This window comes from Carassius gibelio, chromosome A2, assembly GCF_023724105.1.
Source record: "Carassius gibelio isolate Cgi1373 ecotype wild population from Czech Republic chromosome A2, carGib1.2-hapl.c, whole genome shotgun sequence".
NCBI classification, from domain to species: domain Eukaryota; kingdom Metazoa; phylum Chordata; class Actinopteri; order Cypriniformes; family Cyprinidae; genus Carassius; species Carassius gibelio.
In genome coordinates, this window is record NC_068372.1 from 23,423,540 (window position 1) to 23,445,394 (window position 21,855).

General features: G+C 38.7%; 1 protein-coding gene across 2 annotated transcripts in view; it reads left to right on the plus strand.

Moving 5' to 3' along the window:
* The first annotated feature begins 6,719 nt into the window (after window positions 1–6,719).
* The window catches only part of LOC127933594 (calsyntenin-2-like), a 175,943-nt gene continuing 160,807 nt past the window's right edge, over window positions 6,720–21,855 (plus strand). For both annotated transcript variants that reach the window (XM_052530680.1, XM_052530672.1), the window contains exon 1: window positions 6,720–6,966. In XM_052530680.1, the coding sequence (XP_052386640.1) occupies window positions 6,894–6,966 (73 nt within the window). In that variant the 5' untranslated portion in view covers window positions 6,720–6,893. The remainder of the gene's footprint in view (window positions 6,967–21,855) is intronic.

Consider the following 21,855-nt stretch of genomic DNA (forward strand, 5'->3'; position numbering starts at 1 on the left):
TTATTTTGTGCGACAGCGGCCACTAGTGGCGAAAACGGAATAGATCAGTTCATTAAATAAGAGACCAAAGAATCCCCACTGTATTTAATCATAATAACCGACCTCGTTCGCTCTAACTGTAGCTTTAATGACAAGGACTCGTTCAAAGTCAGAGGATATGAACAGTCTGTCCTTTATCTGATGGAGCAAGTCTTGAGGATGATGAAAGTTCTGAACGGGCACGATTCTGAACGCAAGGCGATCTTAAAAGCACTCTATGATCCCTTTAAAGGCCTAATATGAAGTGAATTATATTCATGTGGAACTGTGATTCTGTACATCACAGACTCTAATGGGGCGCAAAAGACATTGCTAATGGCTTTATTGAAACAGTTACTTTATACATAGGCTATGGATATGGATATATATCGTCTACCTCCTTTCTTAGTCCTTCATGCATTATGTATTACCTTTTAACATAAATATCTAACCTGCGGGAGGGAGAAAAAGCTTTTTCTAATCACCCTTCAAGGAGACTTTCTGTTGCCCTTCATAAAGGCACTTTGCACAAAAACTACCCTAATTATAGCTACTAAAGGGGAAATGGGCTGTAAAGATCCATACTCTCAGCCTGCTCTGGCTAATGTGACGAATGTTGTGCTACACTAATGGAGTCATATTCTCTGTGTTACATTACACAGATGTGATGAGAACAGCGATATTTGCTCTTTTGCACTAGTCCTGTTCATCCATGGAAATCATATCTGCCTTATGAACTGAATATGTTTGGCCTCGACAGTCTGTTCTCTATGAGTCTGCATTTTTGCATCTGTGTGCCTAGAGATGGAGATACAGTATAGGCCTGTCTACTTAAAATACAAAATTAAACTGTAAATTAAAAGCATAAGTTTGTTTGTCTGATCATGAAAAGTCAACAAAATGCCTGTGTGTCATTGTGACATCACTGAGATTGGTTGCGTGTATTTGACCAACCGTTTAGGGATGGAACAGAATACAAAGGCGATGCTTTTTCATGTTCCACGCAGTTCTTTAAAGGGGGGGGGGGGGGGTGAAATGCTATTTCATGCATACTGAGATTTTTACACTGTTAATGAGTTGGATTCCCATGCTAAACATGGACAAAGTTTCAAAAATTAAGTTATACGTTTGAAGGAGTATTTCTGTTCCAAAAATACTCCTTCCGGTTTGTCACAAGTTTCGGAAATTTTTTTTCGAGTATGGCTCTGTGTGACGTTAGATGGAGCGGAATTTCCTTATATGGGTCCTTAGGACACGTCTGTCGGAAGAGCGCGCGCTCCCGTATAGCAGAGCACTGAGAGCACAACAGGCATTCACTGATCAGAGCGAGAGCCTCGCGAAATGTCACAAAAGGAGTGTGTTTTTGGTTGCCAGGGCAAGACAACTCTGCACAGATTACCAAAGAAAAAACAGCATTAAGTGGATGGAGTTTATTTTTACAGAGCATCAACGGAGTTGTGCAAGTGTTTGTGTTTGTTCCCTGCATTTCGAAAATGCTTGTTTTACAAACAAGGCCCAGTTTGACGACGGATTTGCGTATGGTTTATTTCTTAAGGATGATGCAATCCCAACGAAAAAGGGTCACGATCGTGTGTTGGAACCGCAGGCGGTGAGTAAAACTGCTTCAAATATCTCTGCCTCCTTGTTAGTGCGTCCGCCTCCCATCGGAGACCCGGGTTCGAGCCCCGCTCGGAGCGAGTCGTTGCTGCTGCTGCTCTCGTTCAGTTTCAGCCTCGGGATCTGATTCTGGATCATAAATAAACGTCTGAATCTGACTGTTAGCCATGGTTTGTTTTGGATGATGGTTCTTTCCTCAAGGTAATGTCACAGCTTCCAAACGCTCTCAACGCAAAAGCCTACTGGCGCTCGTGATTCTTTAGCTCCGCCCACACGTCATGCCTCCAGTCGGTCGTGTTTTTCCGGGAAAAATCGGTACAGACTATCTTTCTCTTATAAATATAATAAAACTAAAGACTTTTTGGAGTTATGAAGGATGCAGTACTACTCTATAGGCACTCAAGATTAACAGGATATTGAGTGAAAACGAGCATTTCACCCCCCCCCCCCTTTAAGACATAACATTTTAATGTCTGTTACAGAAATGTAGATTGGTCTAATCTGAATCCAAAAAGTAAGGCTGAGTATCCCCTTATCCCCTCAAACTAGTTTTTAGAACACAGTCTAATGAGAGTGGTTTATGCAACTTGCCCCAGGTTTTATTCTATGTTTACTTGCTTTTGTATTTATTCATATTCAGTGTAAATTATAATTTACTAGTGTTGTTTGAGAACTGTTATTTTTGCTACAATTTTGTCAATAAGAAATAAAAGGTCCTACATAACACACATTTTTTTTAACCTAAAAACCCAATACAAGCTACAATAAATTATAAAACAGACAGAGGGTTAAAAAGACTATATTAATAACATGCCAAAAAAATAAAAAATAAAGTATTACTAAAAAAGTTCTTTATAACACTAATGTCCTAGAAAGCATTTTCAAAGTGCAGTTCTATTCAACACCAAAAAGGGTTCTGCTTTTGTCACAGGTCAAAGAACCCTAATCTAGCACTGTTAAGAAACATTGTTCTTAAGAGTATAGGACTCTTTCTATTACTGACTCCCAAGTAGTTTGGGGTGGGCAACGTCGTTCCTTGAGAGCCGATGTCCTGCAGAGTTTAGCTCCAACCATGAAAAAAAAAAAAACAACATCACTTGTCTGTAGCCTTAGTAATCCTGAAGACGTTGATTAGCTGTTTAATTAGGGTTAGAGCTCAATTCTGCTGGACAGCGGCACTCCAGGACCTTAATCCCAATTGACTCTAGGGTGACCCCTCTTGGGAGGCAGGTAGTACTGCCACAGATACCGAGAACTCTCCAAGGTGCTGAAAGGATTGACTCCACGAGCAAATGATGGCTCCAGAGTCTAACCGAGGCAGTGAAAAACACATAAAGCAAATAAAAAAATGTATATATGTTAATGATGCATCACCTCAATGGGGGATCCTAAAAGAGTGATTCCTGCAAAAGAGGAGTTCAGACTTCATTCGAAAAGATTGCTCTCATAAGATTTTAAATAGAATTGGAATCAATTATTTAGTAATCTCCATAATAGCAAAAGACACAGCTAAGATATATTACAGCGATGAATATAGAATATTACACATTATGTGGATAATACGACACAAAGAGTGAATAGCATTACTGAAAACAGGTATTAACCTCTGTGTCAAGTAACAGGAAAAGTTGATGTAAATTTATATACATACATTTAGATTGTTATACAACACTTAGTTTCAGTCTTTGCATCTGAAACGTTTAACTATGTACCTAGCTTGTCTACTGAGTTTGTGTTTTCCAGGCCAGTGCTGTCATTTAACTTAATTAAAATGAATAAAAAAATAGATGAAAACTTAAAAAAAGAAGCTATAAAAAAAAGTTGACTTTTTTTTCAAGTAACTGAACAAAAAAACAGGTTTAAGCTGAAGTATAAAAATGACTAAAATAAATAAATAAATAGTGAAAATGACAAAAGCACATTAAATATATATATATATATATATATATATATATATATATATATATATATATATATATATATATATATATATATATATATATATATATATATATATATATATACTATGATAGTATCTAAATAATTCTAAATTTACACTGTAAGAGATGGGAATTTTTCATCGAATCTGTCTGAAGACATATCGTTACGCAAGAAGGCAACAAGCGATTGTCTTTGTGAGTGAATGATTGACTCAGTCAGCCGATCCATTAAAAAAATACTGATTTATTTAGCAGCAAAATGCAGAGGTGAGTCATTCAATCATTTATTCAGATACGTTCATTCGTTTGCACATTCAGAGACGAAACACAGTTGTTTGAAGAGAAACACATGCATTATGCCATGGCTTCACTTGGAACTATTTATGTTGCAAAAAGAGACAAAGTAACTGACAATATTGTGTCTTCTTTAAATCACCCAATATTAACTTTGCATTTTCTCCTACTGTGTCTATAGGCTACATTGAATATAATGATCAACATTAGCCTATATATTTTGAAAGAGTACAGATCTTTCCAGTTAGCATGTTAGCATAATCTGAACATAGAGGCAACTAATAAGAATGAGAATCGAGAAACCATGTATTTTCAGTTAGGATAATTCAAATACTTTCCATATTTATCTCAGGGTAAAAGTTCACGTTTTACCTTATCTCATTGCTATCTCCAATTTTGTAAAGCCTTAGTTATTAATAGCATAATCGCCAAGGCTGGTGCTGGCCTTGTCACTTTAAAAACAAATATTTGAACAGAGCATTACACAAAGTGACCATGTTGTTGTTTCTGTTGATGCATTAAGATCCTGCTAGTGGAGTAATTAAATAGTGCAATCCGAAATGGTGGATCTCTGCAAAACCTCCGCAAGGTATACATCATCTTATACAGTGGTAGCCAGCACCAGCAGGTTCCTCGCTCAGAGAACTCAACCCTTTCCTCTCATGTCTGCTCTGCGGTGGATGTTTAGACTTGCAGATGTGTTGATAAAAGAGTGAAGAAGCTTTCACCTAGAGCAAATTTACTCAACAGAATGCATCCCCTGAAATGCAACAAGCCAAACGATCGAAATGAATGAGCACAAATGGTTTTTCCAATCTATCAGCTGTGCAGGTAAATTGGGTTTCAGGAAGACCGGGGAAATAATATAGCATTTTAAACCAGCTGATTTTTTTTCAAGCAACTAAAATGATTATCAGAAATTCCCCCAGGCTTCTGCAAAATTGACATTTAACTAAGAAAAAATAGGGCATAAAATGAGTGAAAGAATGTGTAGTGGGTTAGAATTTTAAATGGATTTCTGAAAGTTTTCTTTCTCCATTGTGAGGAAACTGCATCTAAAAGACTGACGTTTACAGGCATTTATAAGTTACTTCCTACTAAATGATTACATTATCTTGACTTCCCATATTTGCATAATGCATTCTATAACAGATCTTAATCAATGCATAAGTAATATTTTAGCATTTCTTTTATTGCACTTTCCAAAGTCTACTTTATATATATATATTAAATATTTTACAAAATTTGTACACAGGATGTTGTTATTTACAGTGTTTTGATATCTTGAATTGAACCTAGGTAGAGCTCTCAAGAGAGGTGGAAATGAGAAGACCTATAGAGTTCATGGCTGAACGCTCATTAAAAGCTTTCCTAGCCAACCTGTACACATGGGAAGTCCACAGTCCACACACTTTTTTTTTTTTTTTTACCTCAGCTGACAAATCTCATTTCACCTGAGGGTAAATCTTAGGCAGGGCATGAGCCACCATTAGAAATGAAAATGTTTGATCTTCAGAATACACTCTACATGTGAAATGGCAGTTTTTACAGGTAAGTCAGGATTTAGTATAAACATGGTTAATGCATGGGAGGAAACGGAGAGGTAATTTTCAGGGACAACCATAAAATATATATATATATATATATATATATATATATATATATATATATATATATATATATATATATATATATATATATATATATATATATATATATATAAAATTATAATAAAATAAGGAAATATTGATTGGTATGGATTGAAAATGGTGTTACTGAAAATGGATTACTGCAGCTCAAAAAACTGCCTTTTATATCAGTGTGACTTTTCAAAATGCACCTTAATCATAATAAACTCTGTAAAAAATGTTTTACAACTTTGTTTTGCAGTCTTTGATGTCCACTATGCGGTCATCTATGTACTGTATTTAGGTTACCTGGTAACCATGTTACACCAACATCCTAGAAATACTTCAATTTGCTTTTGCATATTCCTAAATATACTGATAACCACCATAATTGTACAGGCAGTAAAACACAAAAACACCATCGGGTTAACACAGGTTATTTACACATAAATATAATGTGAATTTCCTCTGGATTTACACTATAACCTATGTGCTACTTAATACTTTCCACTTGCAAAAAATATAATTTTACAGTATAATGTTACATGTATTACATTTAATGTAACTTAAAGGTATTCAATTTAAAAATAAATAAATAATTTACCATTTGCATCGCTAAGACTAAAACAATTGTCATAATGTCATAAGAATTGGAGAATAGTATATAAACAAATAAATACAAATTTTTACTGTATTTGAAAGTGTTTTAAATTCTAGGATTATCAACTACTTTAGGTCATTTTATCATAATTTTATCATAGCCAATGAAATGCAAACAGGAATACGAATCATAAAAAAGAAGAAAAAAGGGGAAAAAAAGAAGAAAAAAGAAAAATCTCACCACTGTTGTTTTTGTTGTTGTTATTAATATTTAATGTGCCTGGAAGGCACAGCTGCCCACCTTGGGAAAAATATTTGGATTAAAATAATGATAATAAATAATAAATGAGAGGGATGTTTGGACAAAAGTATACTGTGTTGATATACTGCTGCCTCAGTTTGATAAAAGGATAAAGAAAGAAATAGTTTAAAAACGACCAGTAATCACAAACGTAAATCACTTTCTAATATCACTTTTAAAACATGAAAAATATCGAAAATAAAAATCAACATAGACAGGGAGTGAATACATGGCTTATCATAGGTCAAGATTAATTGCTTGGGGAGTGACGTAGCAGCCTGATCCTGGGGGTTTAACTCGCGCAACGCGCAGACACACAGACCGCGTTACCTCGTGCGCTCGGACCGCGTCTCGCGCAGCTGGGAGTTCACTAGCAAGACTTCAGTTCACCGTCGTTCAAGGACAGATACAACCCAGAGAGTGGTGTTTTTTTTTCTTCAGATTAACAGAGGAAGAATTAGGTCATCGCGATCTGGTCGAAGTGTTGGGCTCATCATGAAGATGTGCGTGATAACAGCGATGCTTTTCCTGGTGCTCCCCGGGCAGTGCGGTATCCTGGCTGGGAAAGGTAAGGCAGATTGGACAACTTGGAATGTCACTGCATGAAAAGAAACGCCTGAGACTTAGATCAGTGTCTTAGATCATATGTGATCAATTACTCTCAGTTTGCAGAATTCACAGCGGCAGGCAATGACAGGCTGAGACGAGTGTCTTAGATCAGGCTGGCAACGCATATGTCCTTACGTACAAGTTTGTCTTTCTTTCCCCCGTTTTCTTAATAATGAACCTTTATTTAGGACACTTCAAAAAGATCAGCATCTTTTGAAAAAAATCTAAATGTTTTCATTCCTGCAGGAACAGTACAGACTGTGAATCATATATTTACGGTTTCTCAGCCTGAGCCATTATAGACCTGTTTTCCTTCATCAATATTTCATTGACCTTTAAGGCGCATTTCTACTGTTCTTATCTGGTATTTTCAATGACTGCATAGTGTATAAGACCTTAAGAGCATAATGCATAAATGTGTTTTGGGAGCACAAACATTGAGATAAGAGATGTAATTGACTCTCTGGGGCAGTGATGAATATGGAGCAGCTCAGTTATTTGTTAGTGCACAAGTGGAAGATGAAATGTGATAAATTACAGTCAGATTGGATCATGCAGACTGGCAATGAAAGGCTGAGAGTGGCATTTGGCAATGAATCTTCCTTTGAGTACACCTTCATCCATTAAGGGCTGATAACTTGTTTTTGTTTTTCATGTTTTTATTTGTTTTTTCCATCAGTATGATTTTAACATTTCATGATGATGACCCTTCTTTCAAGTGTCTGCTGAGCAAGTCGATGTGTGTTCCATTCACTGAAGTAGTGATTATGATATAAATCTGGATGATTTTGTTGCAATAAGAATAAATCTCCTAGATTTCCATAATTTCCTTCTATGTGGTGCCATAAGTCTGAAGAACTTGGTGCTTCTGAGTCCCAAGAAGAGGTTTTGTTAGGGCATATTTCTCTTTGGTTGCTAAGGTAGTTCTGACTGGTTGCTAAGTTGTGTCTATGAAGTTTTGTGGATATTTCAGATTTTTTTCTTTCTGACCCCCCCCCCCCCCCCCCCAAGTTTCGGTGACATTTTGATGTGGACATATTACATATTAACCCTCTGATTCCCTTTCAATTTAGTTTTTTTGGGGGGATATTTTGTCATTAAATAGACATAAATACATACATCCATCCAATCTTTAATAAAAGTCATAGACCTCTTCTCAATAATCAATATTTCATTGACCTTTATGATACATTTTGGTAAATTTCTAGTGATGCTTGATTAGTTTAATTTATGATGCATACATTAAAGTAACTGCATTTATTTTTAATCTTTTCTAAAAGGCTCAATGAGGTGTTCAATGGCTGCATAGTTCTTAACACTTCATGAGTGTTAAGCCATGGATTCTTCCGTCGCTGCCATGGAAAGGCGGCTAATGTGTTTGTAGGAACACAAACATTGAGATAAGAGATCTAATTGTGTCTCTGGGGCAGTGATGAATATGGAACAGTTCAATTATTCGTCAGCGCACAAGTGTAATATCTGCCAGTAGGCCTACCTGTGTGCACTGATTTACTTTCCTTAGAAGTATGACTCCTTGCTTGAGATTGGGCTCTTCCAGTGTAACAGATTGGCGAATCAGGGAATCGGAACCTTGGATATTTGCATATCAATTTTCTGGGTTCTAGCACTCCATAAAATTTGGAACGCAATGGAAAAACGATTTGAAAATTAATCTCCTTTATGGATGAAGAGCTGCAAAAGTTGAACATGGCATTCAAATAGAGGGAATAGAATAGAAATATGAGGCAGAATCGTAAAAATAAACCAATCATTAAATCTAAGCCATCCACACTAGGACTCAACACTTTTAGTGGAATGAATGATATGACATTTGAAAACCTTCCAAACCTGATATGCCTGGCAGATTGCCTTCAAAACTCTGCCGCTCCAAAAAAGAAGGATTTCATCAAAATTACATCAGAATGCTATTGTAGCATTGAATTCACTACGGTCTGGCTTATCTCTGAGTGCAAAACAGTTTATTTTAGACATAATCATATTATAATTACAGTTTCACTGTTCATGTTTACATTATTCATATTTTGTGAATCTCATTCTGCACACAAGGTTGCTCGCACAATCTTTACTTGTATGTTACGCATGTTGCGTATTCACGGATATACATTTTGTCAGTATGTGTGTGTTTGAATGACCTTGGCGTAGTTCGTGCACTGCGCTACCAGATGGATTTCGTAACATGTAGAGCGCTTTTATTAACGATCAGCATGTTTTGATGTTGCCAAGGCCGTGTGTTATTGTGTCTGAGAATCAAAGAGTATTTCTAAAACTCAGAGTCTTAGAGAGAAAAAGAGATTCAGAGTTTGGCTTCAGCATGCGGAGTACACAAGAAAAGGACAAAGCGGAAAGACAGCAGTGACAAATAAGGGTAGGTCTGTAAAAGCAGGCTGAGATTTATGCTGGCCTTTTCAGAGAAAGCACAGCGTTATCCCAGAGCTAAATAAATTGGGTTGCTGATCTGGAATAGATGCATAACTTAAGATTTCGTGTGGCGACCTAAGAACATCAAGCTTGGGGGAAAGCAAAGGCGTTCTTTTTTTTTGCATCACTGCCGTTGTTCAGGGAGCAAAGCGGAACATGGAAAACACTTGGCTAAGTGGACCACAGCTGTTAGATCTGTCTTAGTCTGTTGTTTCCTGAGATCTAGCTTTTTTCTTTGTCTTTTTTTGTCTCGACGTGGCTTCTCAAGGAGCATGCCAATCTACAAGCCAGAATGCCATGCTAATGCTTAACTTAATTTAAATGTTAATTACCCAGCATGCATCATTAGCGTTGGTGTGACGAGCGGCAGGGAGGAATGAGGGAAAAAGAAAGGGAGGGGATGACAGAAAAGAGCTGCATCTGAAGGTAAGATGGGCCCTGTCAGTGGTGCTCTCTCGCCAGCTGGTCAGATGGCACCAGTCTCTCCCAGGGGTCAGCTCTGGCCAATCTGCACAGGAATAACACTGGATGCTCTTCCACGCGCACACACTCGCACTGCTGTAGTTCTGCTCGGATGCATTTCTGAATCATGATGTTCAGAACAGGTATTAACACAATAGTAACCCCCCAAAATAAGATTTTGTCATCATTTACTCATCTTCATTTCATTAAAAACAAATACAACAGTCTTTCTTTTAGTTGAATTTTTGAAAAATATACAGTGTTTATTTATTTATTGATTTTTTTTGTCCTTATCCAATGTATTCTTTTGTGTTCCACAGCAGACATAAATGTAAACGGGTTTGGAACAGCAGAGTAACCGCTGACCGAACTGTGAACTTTCCCTTTATTTTATACGTGCAAAGTCATAGTTACACATGCACCCTCCCACCCACAAGAAGAGTATATTTTCTCTTCTCAGTGTTACTTTGGGACCCTGCTTGCATTTGCTGACCGTCTGCAAGAAGTGGGCTAGTCCCTGAGATTCAGTTTCAATTAAGTTGCTCCAGGTCCATAGAGAGAGGGATTCTGGGACGCTGTCATCCAGCTTTCCTTCTAATTGCCTGCGCTGGGTGCCGGCGATCGGAAAACTGGCTATTAGGTGAACAGGGAGCTCATGGTGATTGGGTACGAGCGTGAGTATGTGTTTGCAAGGCCGTATGTTACCGATTGGTGGATCGTGACTGTTCCCTTGTGTGATGCATGTCTTTCTTTACAATGAAATGCTAAAAGATGGATTACTTCCAGTAGACCGCGAAACAGAACCCACCTTTTTGGGCGAGAGATTAAATGTAGTGTTTTCAGGAAGCATCGTGTTGGAATCCTGTCCTCCATCTTTCCAAACATTCTCAGCCTGTGTTTTGAAAACCCAGAAAAGTCTCTGAAACATCCATGCTACGTTATTATTAAACAAGACTTATCATGTAGGCCTTGCAGCACTGTAACTCACTGACCTCTGGTTTTGTGCTGTGCTAAAAAGAAGCTAACTGCATGGAAGCAGCAAACATAACTCATTCCTGTCCTCCTTTAGGTACACCGTACCTAAAGTGATATTAAGGGCAACATTTCCGCAGTATATGTTGCTCTGACCTTTTGCCATTGTAGGGCAATGCCATACTCCATGTTTCATTGAAGAGGACTCTAAACCTTGTCTCAGTCGGCTTGCCATTTGTAAAACTTGAAGTAAAGACATTGTCTGATGACCTGCGATGATTGGATCACGCTACAAGCTGCTGGCAGCTCTCTCAGCATCTTGGAAGGAAGCAGCGTACATCTTATCTTTCCGGCTTGATCTGTGGAAATACTCTTCCTGACCTTCTGTGGTGACAGGATGGCCAAAAAAGAGAGCCAATCAGTGGCTTTAATAGAACTCTAGGCCAGGTACAGAGCACTGCCAGGACTACCCTGCGAAGGTCTAGATCAGCAAAGCAACACTTACATGAGTCTTGAAGAGTCTGCCCCGATACTTGCAGCAGACATGTTTTTTTTTTACGCCATTGTGTTTTTAGGGAACAGGCATCGATTGGAAACAGGGGTAGGCAGCTCTGTCCTGCAGAGTTTAGCTCCAGTTCTATTCAAACACACCTGTCTGTAATTCTAAAAAGGTTTTGGTTAGATTTTTCAGGTGTTTGATTAAGATTAGCGCAAAACTCTGCAGGACAGTGGGTGTTGAGGGACAAAGTTGTCCATCCCTGCCCTAACTAGAACAAATTATTGAAAAAATTACACTTCAACTGTTCAGTTTATCTTTAACCCTAAGCAAACTTATCTGAACTAGCCAATCATGTCTTCAGAATAACTTACAAATTACAGACAAGTGGGTTAAACTGAGATTAGTGAGTCTACAGGACCATTGCCATCCAGGACTGGAGTTGAAGAGGCCTGATCTATTGTATCTGTTAATTTTCTTATTCTTATTCTTCTAGGTTGGAGTCTGTGGCAGCCATATTAATCATACATCAAGTACTTCTCTACTTGGTGGCAGTCCTGAATAGGCCTTTAACAAACTGTCGGTTTTCAGAACAAACCCTATAGCACCACTGCCAATTTAATAGTTTATTTTTTATTATCTTTTTTTTCTGTTAATAACTTTTCTACGACTGTGTCTTGAAATAAACTCTTTTTTTTTTTTGTCTGGTTATTGGCTGCCTTGGAATGTTTTTTTATTTTTTTGCCCACTGCTTCTCCTACTTTTGCCCAATTGTTATAAAAATTGGGTCAGATGATTGTTGGACCAGGCTTCTCAAAAATGACTGAACAGATTTTACATTTTTGCTGCTATTACAGAGAGGCACCAAACTGAATGTGACTTTTAGCATGCTAAGCAGTTTTCTATTTGACATTCTCAGTAGCACGTCATTGGTGTAGAGTGGATATTTGTTTTTTCAAAGGTATGGTCAAGCCCCATAAAACACAGCTTATAAACCTTTTTTTATTTGAAGGACATACAGTATACACCATGTTATCTGAACCCTAGATACTGATACAATATCTACATAACTATTTAAAGATGTGGCACCCTATGGATGGTTTGCAGTTGCATTATTTAGTTGCTATTGCTAAATCTGGAACATTTTTGAGAGGTTTCGGTGAAACTGTGGCACTCCACTTTCCCCTCAAGGCATTTTCTTAGAAGCTAAGTCACTGTTTGCATGGTTAGACTGCAGTTGAAGATATGGCTAAATTGTATGCTTTTACAGATATTGCATTTTCTGTTTCTTTCCAGCTGTCAGTGGAAGAAAAACTGCCATTTCTACTCTGCAGGCTAATTCTTGCGTAACTCACTCATTTGATCCCCTCTGCCCGTCTGGGTAGGATCGAACACCATGCCGATCTGATACCAGCAGAGCCTATTTTAATTGAGCGGTTGGTGGATATTCCTGTAACACGCTGAGGGAATTCAAGACGCAGGTGCTGCCCTTTGTGTTGTTTGGATAAGCCGAGAAGGCTTGGAGCTTTATCTTTGGCTCATAAATGAATTAGGAGGATGTTAATTTTCCACGGGTGCAGGAGACACCAAGGCTGTCAAACTGCAGGTGTTTGTTTTAGATCGGAGCAGCTGTGGTACCGCCCACTCCTTCCTCCCAGGTGGAAAAGCGCAGCGTCGGGGCGCGTGGCTTCTGATCTTTTCTCTCACTTGCGCAAACACGCACGCAGTAACTGTTGGGACTCAAACAGAGATGATGTGAATTTCACTTTGCTTGGTTGTTTTAATTACAGTCAGGATCTGCACACATCAGCGTTAAATATGAATGCAGGTGCGACATCTCTCTGTGTTTCCGTTGATGAGTGTGAGTTTTTGGCTCTAGGATAGAGTGAGAGAGAGCGGGAGCGCCCACTGGCACAAAGAGAGATGAAAAAGAGACAACCACTATCGGTCTGAGTGTTTTCATACGTGTGGCGCCTGTCATATGACTGTGCTGACTGAAGCTGAAATCAATAGTGCATGTCACGGGCCTCTTGCTACCGCTGCAGGAATGAAAATGCTACAAAGGCACAAGCAGAGAGCAAATGGGTGTTTTTGGGGGTGTATTTGTAAGTTGTATATTATACGTCTCTTTCCTCAGCGCTTGATTTCCTGTAGAGTTGGAGGCTGGCCGTGAGCTGTCCCACTTCTGTAGCGGACTGTGTCGCCCTGCGAGAATAGAGGAAGTGCAAGCTTGTCCTCATGAAATCAGTTATTCATTTTCATGGTGCATCCTGCAGTCAAAGGCATTATCTTTCCTTCTCGCCTGCAGTGATACACTTGATTTGCTTTAATTATGTTAAAATATGACCTCTTTTGTAAGATTGAGGGAAAAAGAGGAAGATAGGGATGGAGAAGATAAAAGGAAAAAAGTGGGAAGATTCTCAGCATCTGAGACGAAAATGGCGCTATCAGTCACCTGGCCTCAGCCGCATTCTCTCTCACCAACATGCTCTTTGTTCTTTTTTTTGTGTGTGTGTGTTTGTTTTGATGTTCTGTATTTTCTGTGTGGCAGTTTTTGTAGGAATAATGAGGGGATTTGTAGAAAGATATCAGACTAAATGAATATGCACCAAGTGCCAAAAGCAAGTAAAATTGACTTGTAAACATCTTATTTGAGAAGTAAATTAGACAGAGTTACTATTCAGTTGGGTGGTTATGTTTCTAGTAATTGGATCATAAACTTTTGATTTAATTTGCAAATTGAGAACGTCTTATCTGTCATCAAAATGTGAGTGAATCAAAGAGACTGTCTCTACAGTCTGCTAAAGAAAGGCTCTGTCATTGGTTGGCTGTTTTCTAACCGGTGTTGCCTTATTGTAACCCAGTGCAATTATGATGATCAAAATCAATATAGTTTTTATCGTTTTCGTGGAATGTGGCTTTTTATTGATGATGAGACAGAGAATGACTGGCAAGTATATTATGCTGTGAGTGCTAAATGACTTTTTGATGCTGTTTAATGAAAATACATAGGGGAGTAGTGGCTACAATTAATGCATAGGGATGTAAATGTATAAAATATTATATATACACACAGTTTTTGCTGTACTGCTTTGTATATGCTGCTGAATCACCAGTGTCATGGCAGAAGAAATACATTTTTGAATGTGATGACAGTACAAAGACAATGTGTTGCAAATAATGGTGCGAAAACACAGATTTGTTTTGATGGTGAGTCCTCACTGATAGTGTGCTAAAATGGTAAATGTGGTCAATTTATGTATGTGTGTGTGTGTGTGTGTGTGTGTGTATGTAGAAGGGTTGCTGCAAAAACTTGAGTTGGGTTCGAAATGCGCTATATATATTTAATGAAATTCTGAGCAAAATGCAACATTTTGCTTCTCTTCTGACCACTCCAACAAATTCTCCATGTCCTTGTGGAAAACAAGCTACAACTGAGTGAGGCGAGAGATCTAAAGCATTTGAGTGAAGCCAAGGGCTTGGCCGAAGGACTGTAAGTCACTCAGAATGACATCCTAACAGAAGCCGATGATCTCTTAGTGAAATATGGATATAGTGGCTCCATGAATCCTCTGAACCCCTCACAGATGCCAGGCTTGAGTTATTGCTGACCTAACAGGGGGTTTTCACACTGTTGAAGAGAGATGCTGACCGTTTATTAGGACTTATTTGAACTTATTACCAATCTGGACTGAAAGGACAGATAGACATTAATATTGATGTTGGGGCATGAAAGAAGTTTTATGAGCCTCTATTTGTTATTTTTAATTAGTGGCATTTGCTAATACGTGTTAAAAGCTGGACTTTTATTTTGACAGCACCGCAAACACCATCAGTGCCTGAATGCAGACAGTTAGGTCATTGCACTCATTGACATGACAGATACTTATGTCTATGAGTGCTCTGGTGGTTACAGTTTTTACTTCCTTTTTGTAATGTTTTTAACCATTTCTTTATCTGTGAGAAAGGGTATAATTGAATTACAGAATTTAAAGTATCTTTCTAAAGTACAAAATCATTTATCTTACAGATGTAATACTTTTTTTTCAAATTATTTCTCATATTGACTTATTTCGTAAATATTTTGTAAAATATTAATTGCAGCATGTTTCTGTCTTAAAATTAATAATTATGATTTCATATTAATCTGCTTTATATTGGCCATTTGTCACCCTGCTTTTAAGATATAGTCATTGCTATTAGCAATCAAAAAGTAAACCCTGAGCAACCACTAATTTGTACTCTTTATCTAAAGGAGCACCAACATTCAACATAATCTATATTGTCTGCAGAAAGCTATGCATTAGCATTTGCATTGACATCAATGGCACTTGCTTAGCTGTTGACTCTCTGGGTCCAAACATAGTCTACCTTAGCTTGCGGAGTGATGTTGTAAAGGGCATTGATAAGCGTTATTTGCGCCTTCTATGCTCTCACTTTGTCTGTTTAAAAGCCAGAGTGATCCCGGCTTTTGTGCTGACCGAACTTGAAGCCAGCTGCTCCTCTTGCAGACGTTGAAGAGGGTTTTCAGGGCTGCTAGGCGTAAAGGTTTTCAGTGCTGACACAGAGCCTTTCTCTAACTCTCCTGTCTTTCTCCAGTCTGAGTCATTATCTCTCCAAAACCCCCTTTCCTCCGCCTTCTGCCCTCAGCGAGAGGCTTGCAGGGAAAAGGAGCACAGGCCTAATTGGATTTGGGAGCAGTCTTTCTCTTTTGGATCACACAGACAATCACAGGTTCCCTTTATTTCCTCGCTGGTGTCCACGAGACCACTACATTTTCATGTTGGCTGGCTCATCTTGCTCATCTGGCTCATTTTTTTTTTTTGATATTTACACTGAAAAAGAGCTGTGTAGGACAACCTTGCAACAAGGCCATGGTTACCAGCAGTTTCATGAAAGTTTTAGAAAATTGTTTCGCTTTCTAATCTAAGTGATTCTGGCTCAGTCTTGCTGTTTTGGTGAATATATAAGGGCTGCCTTAGCTCAGGGTGAACCTGCAGGGATCTGCAGCGACTCTTGCCAACATCGGATCAAGAAAACAGAAGTATCAAAACAACACAAATGAGTGTTGCATTCTCAGCACTTGTGTGTGTGTGTGTGTGTGTGTGTGTGTTGTGTACCTGCACAAACTCCCCCTGAGTGCTCATTACTCATGTTTGGAGCTGAATTGTCCCTGTCTGAACACCTGTGCCAATGTGCTCGAGGCTCCCAGGTGAATGCAAGTGAGGCAGTCCAGTCTCCTCCTCCTCTCCTCTCTTCCATTTTCAAGTGTTCCAAGTGTTGTGGTTGTACTATGGTGAAGTGATGGTATCAGAAGGTGATATCAAGGTACTTTGGTTCTGTTTGATTATAATTTTCATGCATCAAGGAATTTACAGTAAGGTACTTACTATGGTAAAAACCTATGGTATTTCCATTGTAATAGTGTCCAAAAACAAGTCCTCTTCTCTTCTGGCACCTTTTCTCATACCTTCTATTCTCTTCTCCACTGTGAGATGTCCACAGGAATTGTTCAATTTTGCTCAGTTGTTTTACTTTCAGTGTCAGCCTTTTTCCTGAGAATTAAACCGCATGATCTCACATGTCTCCTCTTAGAGTCAAAAGCGAGCTTAATGTCTAATTTTATAAAGATTTTCAAGAGTTCATTTTACAGTATTTTTCATCAAATTCACCCAAAAGCAAATTAAATGACTCCTGCATTAAAGCTCCATACTCTTGCCTTATCAACAGCTGACATGCCATAGGTTTTATTTGTTTGTATTTGTATTTCTCCTAAGCAATTTAATGAAAAAGCATCTGAAACGACAAATGACACCGAGCAACTTCAGAGCAAAAAAACTTTTCCTTTGGGTTTCTAAATTGTGACTTGCAGTAGAAATCTCTCTGAGTGTCTGCAGTGAATGATGCTTGTTTGTTTTGTCTGAAAAGAGAGTGACTCGGCTGGCATATGCATATGTCCGTGTTATCTCTCTGTGACAGTGGTATTTGGGCGTCCTCTCCAGCATATTTCGGTCTGTTTTGATGTCTTGCTGGGCTCTACAGCGAGTGCCTCCTGCTGTGGGCCGCGCTCAAGCGTAACCACAATGCCATTGAAGTCCCATGCCCCCTCAACCACACGCTGGGTTGCGAAGTCGACTTCCTTCTCCTCAGTCATCCTGTTGCCATATCTCACTGTCTTACCCCCTGCCTTTCCAACCGTATGCCTCTCCTCCTCGCCTCGCCATGGCAGTGCATCTTTCCTGCACCAATAGAGTGTCACCCCCATCCCCATTATGTTTTTGTTTGTTTTACATGGGATGAGTAATTGACTGCATCAGATCATCTGCATTCGGCTTCATTTTTTAAAATTCTGTTATATTACTAACAGATGAAACTGAGGGGGCGAGGCATCATGGAAAAAAATAATCAGTGGTCTCATTGACATTTTCATGTGTTCCATTATTTTTACCCCTTATCAGCGGAATAGAGAATTCTGCAGGGTCAGCTCAATTTGTGTGTGTGTTCATTTTTGCCTGTTTGTCTGGCTGCTCTGCTCACATCACTTAAAAACCGAGTTTCAGAACGGTGGATAAATGCTGGTTTGAGACATGCTTCACTGACAGCTGCTCTGCTGAGGCAAGTTTTCTTTGAGGACAGATTTAGTTTGAGGACTGTGTGTGCACTTCCAAAGCATTGCATTTATTTCTTCCAGACAGCAAGAGATAAAAATGGAGACCAAACTAAGACTTTTGCTTAAATCTCCAGCTTCGCCTGAGGAAAAGCACTTCGATAATCTCACATCTCCTCTTTTCGTCCAAAGATCTCCTCAACATCTCAGTCCACATCCACACTAGTGCATTTTTGTTTGAAAGTGATATCCAGGTGGATGCTGCACACTGGTGGTGGATGAGGAGATACCCCCTGTCTATGTAAAGCGCTTTGAGTGTCTAGAAAAGCGCTATATAAATGTAAAGAATTATTATTATTATTATTATATGTTTAGGCTTTGTTTTCCACCACCAAAACAAAGACTTTGTAAAGTCCTGTTTTGAATGATTTGCACATGACCAGTGATCATTTTACAATATTTTATTAGGATGAAAATGCTGTGTGTGGATGTATAATCAAAGGCAAAACTAGAAATTCATTGCAGGTAACCAAAGTTTTAGGTCTCTTGGCCACAGCAAAACATCCAGTCCCAATGTTATCAACAGTCTTTTGTAGCAATTCACGAGGTTTGGTACATGCATTTTCTCAGCCTGCTGTCAGGTAGCTATTCAGGCAGACTTTCAAAGCCGACACTCAGTGCTTGAGGACTTTTTTTTCTTTTTTTTTTTCAGAACAGAGGATTTTAAGCACTTCCTTTGGCAGAAAAAGACCCAGTCCAAATACAAATCTGATGAAAACTCAAAACAGGTGCTGACAGCCAGACCACATCCTATGCACCAGTTTTGTTCTGTCTCCTCCTTTTCTCTGTCTCTTCTGTTTTCTTAAACTATAGTGCTAATTAATATTTATATTTATAGATATTGCTGAAAGTACTAACATGGATAATTAGAAATGTAATTAAAAAATATATTTTTATTTGCCATTAGATCATTGCGCACTGCAATAATTTCTATTAAACTAAAATTCTAATTCAGAATGAGGTTAGAAAGTCTAATTAATATGAATGAAAAATGATTAAAAGATTTGGATATAATCAAAGTTTTAATTTAAAAATGCTGTTTGCAATATCCAAAAAAAACCTGTGCTAGCACCAGTGTACATTTCAGTACTTTCTTTTTTTTTCATTCTTCTCTCTCGCATGTGCACTATTCAAACACTGCTGTGGTCTCTCCACTCTCAGTTCTGGCTCTTAGCACCCTGTGTCTGTTGTGCTGTGCTCTCACTGTTGTCAGAGATGACTCTTAATGCAAGGCCACTGACAACACAGAGGAGAATTTGAAATATCAATATCCATCCTCTTCAGGGGAATCTCAATACCGCTCGCAGCAGTGGCCTCAGCTGAGCCCGTCTGCCGGTAACGGAGATGCACGGCTCTGAATCTCTAGTAATTTAGCATGCCAGCTTTAGCCCAGGCCGAGTCCCATCTGCAGCCCGGTCTTTCAGAGACACTCAATGACCTTGAGCTGATGCCAGTCGGAGCCAGCAGCACTCTGGTGGCATACAAGCAGAGAGAGTGCGTGAGAGAGAGAGAAAGAGAATGGTGAAAGCAATGCTCCCTCCTGTACCCACACATTCCAAGTGCTGAATCCCTGACTGCCTTTCCAGACAAGAAGTGCAGAATTGGTCATACCCCCGCCCCCCCACCCCACAATATTACATGAAAATAATATATGGGCATCTCCACTGCCATCTGAGCACTCATCAACACACATGCACTCACAGGGTTTTCTATAGTCACTGTAAAAAAAATTATGTATAAAACAAAAAAAAATCTACTATTGAAAATCTGACCTTGTGATTTGTCACAACTAAATATATTAAGAAAGAATGTACAATATGTACAAGCTTGGTCTACATTTACCAGGTTAAACTTTTAAAGTGTTTAACACCTTTGTTTACAAAGCACTAAGGTACAAAATAACCTGATTCTACAGCATAACATGGTGTAATACAATAGAAATGTTTTGCTGTGCAGTGTTTACGAGCTTAACGGCCGCAGTAAAGTTTGTAAAGATCCTTACCAATTTGTCCCTTCATTCTTCACTTAAGCATGGAACGAAATGTGTGTATGAAAACAGCCTAATTTATTCTTTAATACTTACACTTATTAAGTTATAAATTCTCATATGCTGCACTGATAGGATGGGTGTGATGATGTGTCGGCAGAGCTCATCACTCACAGGTAGTGCATAAAACGCTAAGCGATGTACTTCGCTGAAGCTGCATGGATGCAATTATGTCATGTGCTGGAATATACTGCTGTGATTTGGAGTGTTATGTTTGAATAATAGTCGATGGATATTTCATAACTTCCTTTAAGGCCTTTCTCCTAGTGCTTTTATGCATCCAGTCGCTTTTTCTCATGAGACAATAGATCTTCAGGATCCTCTCTCTCTTTTGCAGTGGTGAAGGGAGACGTGCTCAGTTGCCTTACAATTCACAGACATCCCAGGTGCTTTTAAACTGTTAGCTGCTGTCACTTATTACTCCAATTATCTGTCTACAAAGGAATTGCATGCTTCATAATGGCCATGCGGAGCTCCATTCCATGGCGGGCGTCAGTAGTGGTCCCTTTTTGTAATTGGTACGAACTGGTCTCTGTCTTGTCGGAATATGTTGTGGTCCCACTGCCCTTGTTAGTGCACCATAGGCTTTTTTTAAGAGGTAGCAGATGCTTTCTAAAATGTAATTTACCCTTATGTGTGTATTTTATTTCATAACAGTTTTGAAGAATTGCCAAAAGGGCTTCCTAAAAACATGAGACCTGATGGTTCCTAAATCTCCATCTGTTTATATTGCGCTCTTCTTCTTGGTATCTAGACGTTGATGGACCTGGAACACTGCTAGCAGTAATGGCCCTGAGACATCGACTTCCATGCTGTAAGAAAAAATTGGCCCAGCGGGGTGGGGATAGACTCTATAACAACACCTATTGATTTATGTGTATCTACACAGATCCCAGGGCTCAGCTCTCTGTTGTGAAGCTCACTTGCTTCTTTAAATGAACTTTTAATTAGTTCATCCAAAAATGAAAATGGGAGATTCATGTTGGTGCAAACCTGTGTGATATTCTTTCTTTGTGGAACGCAAAATTAGATATTTTGCAGATTCACCAGGCGGATCTTTCCATACAATGCAAATAGATGTAATTTAAACCAAATAGCTCCAAAAAAAAAAAAAAAAAAAAAAATCAACACCTTTATGTGAGGAGGTAAATGTATTTTGAGTCATTGCAGGCAGCCTTGGTGGACACTGGACAGATGTGGAATAGATTTCTTTTGAAAAAAATTCAATAAAATAAAATTGATTTTATTTGTCATTTTTGAGTCTTTCATTGTACTTTCATTGTGTGACAAAGAACAGTTCTGCTAACCATCTTTACATTTGTACCATGGAAGAATGAAGATCAAATGGGATTTGAATAATTGATTGTGAGTAAATGACAGAACTTTAATTTTGGGGCGTCCTGTCCCTAAAACATTGCATTAGAAGCTGCTTGTCCAATATCAGCGAAAACAGAACATTATACTCACGCAGGAACCTCTTATCTCTTATTTAAATCAGTCATTCTGGAATACTACAACAGCAAGTTTTTGACATGTTGACCTTTCTGAATAAGTTGGCCTTTTACACAAACACAATATGTCTTGTGAGGCTCCTATCCATTGTCTTGTTCCATACGTATAATCTGTGTTGGTGAGATGTCAATGTTAAGTGTACTTTTGTCCGATTTTAAGTCAAGTACTTTTCCCTGAGTGGCACAGCACTTATGCAGCGCTGCATCAGAATTTACTGCCTTCCATTGCCTCTTGATAAGGGTGTCATCCACTT